Source organism: Macaca thibetana, chromosome 6 (assembly GCF_024542745.1).
Source record: "Macaca thibetana thibetana isolate TM-01 chromosome 6, ASM2454274v1, whole genome shotgun sequence".
Lineage (NCBI taxonomy): Eukaryota > Metazoa > Chordata > Mammalia > Primates > Cercopithecidae > Macaca > Macaca thibetana.
In genome coordinates, this window is record NC_065583.1 from 71,114,960 (window position 1) to 71,124,434 (window position 9,475).

General features: G+C 35.6%; 1 protein-coding gene across 7 annotated transcripts in view; it reads left to right on the forward strand.

Moving 5' to 3' along the window:
• TMEM232 (transmembrane protein 232) overlaps positions 1–3,769 on the forward strand; it is a 318,910-nt gene extending 315,141 nt beyond the window's left edge. For all 7 annotated transcript variants that reach the window (XM_050793059.1, XM_050793058.1, XM_050793063.1 and 4 more), the window contains one exon: positions 719–3,769. In XM_050793059.1, the coding sequence (XP_050649016.1) occupies positions 719–895 (177 nt within the window). In that variant the 3' untranslated portion in view covers positions 896–3,769. The remainder of the gene's footprint in view (positions 1–718) is intronic.
• Positions 3,770–9,475: the final 5,706 nt, after the last annotated feature.

Below are 9,475 nucleotides of genomic sequence, written 5' to 3' on the forward strand. Positions count from 1 at the left end.
AATGTATTAGAAGAGAAAAAAAGTTCCTCCTAATTTTATATATATATATATGTATATATATTTCATGATGATGTTTGATTATCATTACTTACAATACTTGTCACTCATTCTTAGGGCTCATGCCTTCAGATATACTACTATTTACATGACATCGTGGGTTATAAAGTGAAAAACTAAGTGAAAGCAAAAGAAAAAGAAAATATTATCATGGCCAATTAACATAAATTCTTTAGAAATTTTTTACTGGTCTTCTGCATAGTACGCATTTACCTGACCATTAATTTCATTTTTAACTTCATAGAGAGTAGTATTAGAGTTTTTGTCTTTCTGTTTAATTTGTATTTTCTGTATTTTTTTCTTTCTCTTTTGTTTTCACCTGGTTCTTCATTTTATAACCCATGCTGTCATATAAATACCAATATTGATGAAGAAAGTAAAACCGTTTGGAATACAGAAATATAAAACCTATAATGTCTTCTTTTTAATGATTTTTTTATCTTTAAATATATTGAGGAAATTCTGTTTTGTGGGATTTACATGCATTCTAATAGGTGGCACATATGTTTTGCCAGTGTGGTAGATACAAAATTTTTGAGGAATGTCATGGAAAAAACTAAAAGTATAATTGGATATAAGAATCTGCATTTTGAGCAGCTTAATTGATATGCATTTTTTTCATGGAAAATCATATGTGAATGACATTTTCTCTCTGTAACAGTGGCAGGAAGAGCTAAAGATCCGAGAAAAAGAAGATGCAATATGCAAGGCCCAAGAACTTAAAGATAAAATGTTAGCAGAGAAAAAACACTTTGAAGAAGTTATGAAGAAAAGAGAAGAGAAACTACATAAGCAAACTAAGCCCTATGAGCTTCCATATAGGAAGGAAGTAATTTAATTAGAAAAGAAAATGCCACCTCCCAAAACTGAGGTCTACATGGCAGAAATACATAGCATGAAAAATACCAAGATAGCTACATAGTAAGAGAACTTCTTGTCATTAAATTGAGGTATTGTTTAGAAAGAACTTGTTATCCTGATACAAGCTGTTTAATAGTTATTTCTTAGTTCTAAATTAATGACCAACTTTTAATCACACTTGAATGAAGTGATTTCACTAGTCAAAAATTTCCAAGACTACATATAGTATTTTTCTCAATTGACATTTATCTCATGATTGTACAGCATACTTGATAACTGATTCGCAGAACATTGATGTTCATCAAACAGTTTGATGGAAATTTATTACAGATTAATTAATGAGTCACCATACAAGAATTATTTCTTGAAAACAGAATGAGCATAAGCTAACAGTCCTGTAATTACTATTATTCAAGTAAAAACATTATGGCATCTTACCTGATTGGCATTTTATAATCAATTTATACCAAACCAAACAAACCCTATTTCAGAGATTTGAATACGGAAGGGCTGGTCATCTTAGACTGATTGGCTTGATCTTTAACAGATGCCAGAGGGGACTCCTGAGAGATGCTGGTTTTACTCTGTTCTGTGAGTTTATGAGAATGAATTTGCATGATCCTGGAAGGTGCAGGAGTAACTGTTGAAAACATTCGTACAGATAGGAGTTATTTTAGAAATGGAACTTCACTTCACCAGAAGTTCGGAACCTAAGAGTAAGAGTAACAGGGTGGAGTTTTTATGATGTCTTATATTCCTTTCCTGAAAACTGAAAAATATAGATAATAATCATACCTCAGTTTCACACAGGTGACTTGGTGAAACTCAAGAGACAGGGACTTTAGCAGGGGTGTCAAACTCAAATGACTACCAGGTCAGAAAGGAAACATAAATTAGTGAAGCCGGCTAAGGAATACCTATCCTGTCTAGAGAAATTTCCCACCACTTGGTTGCATTCTAAAATGTATGTCAGTATTGTAAAATCCTCCAGTCTTTCAAGAAGCTTTTAAATGGGATTATTTTTCAAAATAAAAGTAGCTAAGTAACCAAATGTTGACAATAATTTTTAATAGCATATTTTCAAGTTAAGTTTGATCCATGGACCAAAGTTTGTGACCTATATTATATGAATTCAGGTATCATTCTTTGTTTAAAATAACAATAACAGATGGCAGAAAAATGTTGCGTGTAGGCTGCTGTTTTGATTTCCTGTATAGCTAATTCAAACTTAGATTTCTCTTTCTAAACCTTTTATCTTACCCTTGTGGTCTCAAATGGAGACTATGAAAATTCCTAGAAATATCTCCCAATATGCCTTTCCAAATACCTTCCTCCATCTTTGATTTCTTCACTTGTGAAAAAAAAAAAAATCTATAGAAGACCAGCCAGTCCCTTTTCTCCAAATCTTATCCCTTCCAAAATCTTGTTCCATCAACTATTCACTATCTCCTCTTAAGTCCCTCTTCATCACTCACTCCTACACCCATCGAGGTTTCAATTTTCTCTCATCCTTCCGTCCAAACTTCTCTCTCATCAAAGCCATCAGTGACATAAGCCTTACCAAACTCTGAACGTCCTTCTAATTTGTAATCATTTTATTGGTTTGTAGCAAGATAAAACAATTAAGCTGTAAGTTTTAGTAAGGGGACTCTGAAGATCTAACTGTTACTTACAAGAATTTCAACAAATCCTGCTCTTTCAGCACCATCTTTGTAAAAGAAACCTGATATCTCCAATTTCTGAGTCATGGTCCTTAAGGCCTCCTCACTGCAGACTTAGGTTTATGTTTTCTCTGCTCTGCTTAGCGTATTTCTACCTGTTCGCCTTCTTTCTTACTTCCACAATTATCTTAATACTTCCAACTTGCTATTATCTTTTCTTCTTGTAGATTCATACCTTTTTTAAAGTAACCTTTTTTATGTCATAGTGGTGATTTGGAAGGGAGCTGAACAAATCTTTAGATATATGGAGAAAGAAAGAAAAGGAGAGAGAGAGATGATTAATCAGAATACTGACACCTTTATTCTTAAATTATTTTTAAAATTCTTAATATTTGGCAACAGGCATTTCTCACAGTGTTTCTCACATTTCTCACATTTCTCCTATTTCGCTGATTCTTTCTGCAATATTAGCAAAGACTGTGGGGTGTAGATCTGGAATCACACTCTAGTTACGCTTTCTGCCAGTCACGGAACATTAGGCAAGTTACTGAACCCATTTTCATTTTCATTTACTCATTTATAAAATTGACACAATTTATGTAAAGAGTGATATCATTTAGAAGCTAATTAGGAAAGAAAACAAACCTGTCAGTCATTTTAGCAGAGAGAATTTAATGTAAGAAATTATTTTCAAAGGTGTTAGAAACTGAATAAATGGAAAGGGAGCATAGCAATAACAGAAATAGTAGCTGCAGAAACCTGCTACCACATTTGGAGCCATGGAATCAGAGAGAAGAGGTTTGCATTGTTAAAATCTAAGGGATGTAGAAGGCACTTCACACAGCCCGACTCGGATCCCTGATGGGGAGACATTGCTCAGTTATTGCTGGTACTTCTGAGGGGGCGCAATACAATTGGTTCTGGGAGTGCAGAAAAAAGTGAAAACTGAAACAACTTGTATCTTGCTGAAACCACACTGTCAGGAAGAGAGAGAAAACTGGAAGAATCAGGTGTTTTCTTCCCTCTCATCCTGAAACTCTTTCTCTCCTGTGCTTCCTGTTCTTCAGCATCACAAAGCAGAGAAAATAAGGGTGGGTTTGGAGATGAAAGACACTAGTTAAATATATGAACATTGTATGGCTTAGAACGTTATCTGACCATTCAATAAAAGTTAACTCTCCTTTCTTTTCTTTTGCATCTTTGGCCTTGTTTTGTGCTTATTCTGAAAGTTTTCCCAGGACAAAAAAAAAAAAAAGAAAAAAAAAGGTTTAAAAGAAAGCATCACCTTTTAAGTTTATATAAATGGCTTAAAAATAAACTTTACTATACTTTATTTTCATAACTAATTCTTAACTCTTCCAAAAAGTTCATTTAACACAAATTCAATTGGAATTCTTTTTAATTTATGTTTAGTATTCATTTTGCTTCAAAACTCACAAAGGATTCTATGAGTCATAGACTGGGTTGGATACCAGAAAAATTATTTCAACTACTCTCTTGTTCAGCTTATGATTTCTCAGCCTTAGTTTGTTTCCCATTCTTCCCACTTTGAGTTGATAGGAGAAAAACAGAGAAAGAGAAAGATTCTACATGTCTGTCTACCTTGCATGGCTCTTAGTCGTCTTTAAATGCCTCTACTGTTAAAAAGTATTAACATATCTCAGGTATAAATTTCTACCTAAAACTTGTTTCCATGCTGTTTTTTATTATCTATGCTTATGTTTATTTTGAAACAATAAACTCAAGACTTCCTACATTTATTTATTATAGGTTTCACAGGTTTTATTATGGGTTTCATAGGTTTATCATGGGTTTCATAAGTTTCCAAAGGTTTCTCTTAGTAACCACAAAAGCAATTTCTCTTTCTCACCTGCTGCCTCATTGAGAATACTCATAAAACTTTTAAATGTTTAAGTTTCACTACAGTATTAGATTACTGTAGTAAATTCTGAGTAACACAAGCATGAACATAAGCATTTCTCCTGATAGAATTTTTTTTTTTTTTGAAAAAAGGAAACCAAATGATTGACAGTGGTTTGTGGGGCATACCAAAGAGACATTTAAGAAAGGAAATATCTAAAGCAAATATCTTGACTCATGCATTGATGAGTGGGTGTTTGGAGAAAGGGAGCACACCCAGGTAACAGATAAAAATAACTCACACCAACAGTTTTAGAAACTCTATAATGATGTTTAACAATTATAATTTAAGTAATTGATTCTTTTGTTTCTACCAGTAAAAACCTTCTCTGTAACTGTCTACTAGTTAGTTACTTTCTGAGTGTCTTTTTCATATTGCTTCTAGTTGAGAACAGTAGTTCTATAGTTTCACTGAACTTTGTTTACAAATTTCAAAGTTAGCTGATTGAGAATTGCTTTGGGGTTGCTTTCAAACGTTGTCCAACTGCTCACATACTAAGTTTTCACTTTGTGTCTGCCAGTGACTCTCAATTAAAATCACCATAGGTCTCCTCCAGCTTCTTCACTCCTCTTCACATCTCAATTTGCTGAAGTAAAATGAATAAGAACACCCCTAATTGTCTTATCTGTGATTAATCGATGACACTCGTCGCCTCCTCGGTGGGCTAAATATTTAATACAAAGGAAGGTAGAGTCATGAAAATCTGTTGTGCCAATGCCTCTGTAGAAAAGATGTGTAGTAACAAATTCAGTCCACACAGTACTTCTCAACCTCAGGTTGGCCACTGGAGACTAGGTATTTGTAAGGCTCCTTGTACTGATTCTAGTTATTTTATTTGACATGCAGAATGCATTTGGGAACTTAGAGCAAAATGCATTTTAAATTATCATCTTCTATAATATAAATTTATATATTTGTATAGTTTTACAAATTCTGTTGATGAGTTGGTTACTTTTCTGCTACATGCATTTTTCATGGTGACATAGATTTCAAGGATAATTTGGCTTTAATGTTACTCATGCTCACTTTTTCCTGCAATCATTTTAGCTAAGGGACCTATTTACATAATACCTAGTGCCTTGTTATTTTTTTTCTGTTTCACTGAAAAGCCAAAATAAACAAAAATAAAATGTCTTTCCAAACATTTTTTAGTTGGAAGATCCCTGTGATATCCAGCTTTCCAATAACATTTCCCAAGCTGACTCTATTTTGGAAAGGAGGTGAATCATCTTTCATAAATTAATGAATAAGGTAAAGGTCAAGCATCTCAGAATCACCAGTGCAGATTTTTAATACATAGCCAGACTATTGGCAATCCAGTAATGCTTTGAATATTGCTTCAAAACACGAAGAAATAGAAAATCTGAACAAACCAATCTGTTAATCTCTAGCTCCAGTTTTTTGGTTGGCTTCCCAATCAAAAGCTTCCCAATAAAAAAACGATGACGAGAGGATGCATACAGTAGAATTTCTTCCATAGCATACATTCTCCATCATGATAACAATGTCATGAGACTTATGGCCTCATGGGAAGGCAGGTCTTAAGGAAGAAAAGACTCAACCTATTCCAGAGACATTATGGAGGGTAAAAAAAAGTTGGGGCCTGGTGTGGTGGCTCATGCCTGTAATCCCAGCACTTTGGGAGGCCGAGGTGGGCGAATCACAGGTCAGGAGATCGAGACCATCTTGGCTAACATGGTGAAACCCTGTCTCTACTAAAAATACAAAAAAAATTAGCCAGGTGTGGTGGCAGGTGCCTGTAGTCCCAGCTACTCAAGAGGCTAAGGCGAGAGAATGGCATGAATCCAGGAGGCTGAGCTTGCAGTAAGCTGAGATCGCACCACTGCATTCCAGCCTAGGTGACAGAGCAAGACTCCATCTCAAAAAAAAAAAAAAAAAAGCAAAAAGGTGGAGAGATAGATTTAAGGGTGCTTGATGTCCTCACCCTGTACCTCAGGAGAAAGGGTGTGGTCTAGAAACATGTAAATAGATAAGGAGCCTGAATCTGACAGGTTAGTAGCATTAGCTCCTGCAGGACTGAGGAACTAAGTCACTAGGAGAGATAGAGGGATATTGTATGCAAACATTTTCAATGACACATGCAATTGTCAGGATGAGAAGGGAATCAAAGAAGCAAATGATAGGAGACAGGTCTCTGGTATTAGCACATTAAGACCAAATAGACCGAAATTAGATCTACTTAAGTGCACACTATTGAAGAAAGCATACCAGTTTATCCACTCTACAGTTGAGGTCAGGGAGGAGTAAGTGAACATTGGGAAGATTTAAGGACCCAGGCTCCCATCTACTTCCTTACACAGACCAGACCTCTCCCTATAAATCCAAATGCCATATTGGAACAGAGAATGGAGGGGAGAGGAATATAAAAGCCAAAACAGCTATCCTAAAGAAAGCAAGTTAATAATTAAAAGATCTCTTGATTTTCTAGCTTTGAATCATTTTAAAACTGAGTTACTGAGTTTCATCTTAGCCTGGCTCCAAGAAAACCAGCGGAGGGAGTCTCATGAGGAAGAACTGAATGGTTTTCTAAACCCCCAGAAATTAATTTTCTTTTTGTAGTTAAAATGTGGTATAAAATTTGCCTCTTTGCAACATATATATGAACTGGCATTTCACCATATAGATATAGAATTAGAGATACACATTCTAAACATGTATGCATCAATCTAATATATATAATCACTCATTCACAAAATATTTGTTCATTGTCTGCTGAGCTCCAAATATTCTTTTAGTCACTGGGGATATATCAATGAATCAATGAACAGGACTGAAAATATAATATTGTATATATTAAAAATAATGCACTTGTGTGTGTGTAAAACAAGCAAAAAATAACAATATGATATAATCTCAGGTAGAGACAAGTGAAGAACAAAAATAACAGCAGGAATGACCTTTCTAAGGATTTTGACAAAGACCAGAATGAAGCAAAAGAGTGAGTCATCTGACTTTCAGAGGAAAGAGCATTCCCCAAACTCTCAGTAGCAAGTAAAAAATTGATAGGGTAATGAATGATTCATGCTTTTTGCTAAATATTTCTGCTTCTCCCTCCTTTGAGATTCATAGGAGTGTTTTCTATTTTCTGGCCCCATTGTGCTGTGGTGGGCCATATGCTTATTTCTGGTCAATGATTATGAATGGAAGCTATGTGTGTCACTTCTGGGCTGAAGTATTTACTTGTTGGCTTGACAATTTACAGTATCTTTTTTCCCTTTAGAATAATAATTCCCTTTAGAACAATAATTTCTGTTCCAAATAGTGAGTCCCTCTTACCCTTGGCTCCCTTAATAAAAATGATGGAACTGAGACGGAAAAACTTTTCTGTTTTAAGTGTTTGAGATTTGAGGAGTTATGTATTACTACACATAGCCCAACATATCCTGATGGAATGGGAGTGAGTTTAGAATGTTCAAAGAAAGCAAAGAATCCTGCAGAGCTGAAGAAGAGGCCCCAGAGGGATGGAGAGGAGATGAAATTAGAAAGGTAAGTTTGGTCCAGATTATGCAACAATGGAAGTCACGGTGTGTCAGGGTTCTCTAGAGGTACAGGACTAATAGGATAGATGTATATATGAAAGGTAGTTTATTAAGGAGTATTGACTCACACGATCACAAGGTGAAGTCCTGCAATAGGCCATCTGCAAGCTAAGGAGCTGGGAAGACAGTCCAAGTCTATCAAAACCTCAAAAGCAGGGAAGCCAAATGCAGCCTTCATTCTGTGGCTGAAGGCCTGAGAGCCCCTGGAAAACCACTGGTGTAAGTCCAGGAGTCCAAAAGGTAAAGAACTTGGAGTCCAATGTTCAAGGGCAGCAAGTATCCAGCATGGGAGAAAGATGGAGGCCAGAAGACTCAGCCAGTCTAGTCCTTCCATGTTCCTCTGCCTGCTTTTTTCCTAGCTGCACTGGCAGCTGATTAGATTATGCCCACCCAGACTGAGGGTGTGTCTGCCTTTCCCAGTCCACTGACTCAAATGTTAATCTCCTTTGGCAACATCCTCACATACACACCTAGGAACAACACATTACATCCTTCAATCCAATCAAGTTGACACTCAATATTAAACATCACACATGGATTTCAGGTTAGATTTTTTACTAAGAGTAGTAGAAATTATTGCAAGGGGATGATGAAACAAGCAACATAGCCTAATATGTAATGCTTTGAAGCTTATGTATTAAAACTTAAAAAAAAATAATATTTAATATACTGAAAGTTTAGTATGCTTTTCTAAGAACTTAACACATAAAACTGATTTTAGGAGATGAAAATATTTAAACTTAATCCAACAACTTGGATAAATTACAATATCAAATAAGAATGGGTCTTAATATCTTTCCATTTGAAACATTAGAAATTTTTTTTTTAATTTATTTATTATTATTATACTTTAAGTTGTAGGGTACATGTGCACAACGTGCAGGTTTGTTACATATGTATACTTGTGCCATGTTGCTGTGCTGCACCCATCAACTCGTCATTTACATCAGGTATAACTCCCAATGCAATCCCTCCCCCCTCCCCCCTCCCCATGATAGGCCCCGGTGTGTGATGTTCCCCTTCCTGAGTCTGAGTGATCTCATTGTTCAGTTCCCACCTATGAGTGAGAACATGCGGTGTTTGGTTTTCTGTTCTTGTGATAGTTTGCTAAGAATGATGGATTCCAGCTACATCCAAGTCCCTACAAAGGACTCAAACTCATCCTTTTTTATGGCTGCATAGTATTCCATGGTGTATATGTGCCACATTTTCTTAATCTAGTCTGTCACTGATGGACATTTGGGTTGATTCCAAGTCTTTGCTATTGTGAATAGTGCTGCAATAAACATACGTGTGCATGTGTCTTTATAGCAGCATAATTTATAATCCTTTGGGTATATACCCAGTAATGGGATGGCTGGGTCATATGGTACATCTAGTTCTAGATCCTTGAGGAATCGCCATACTATTTTCCA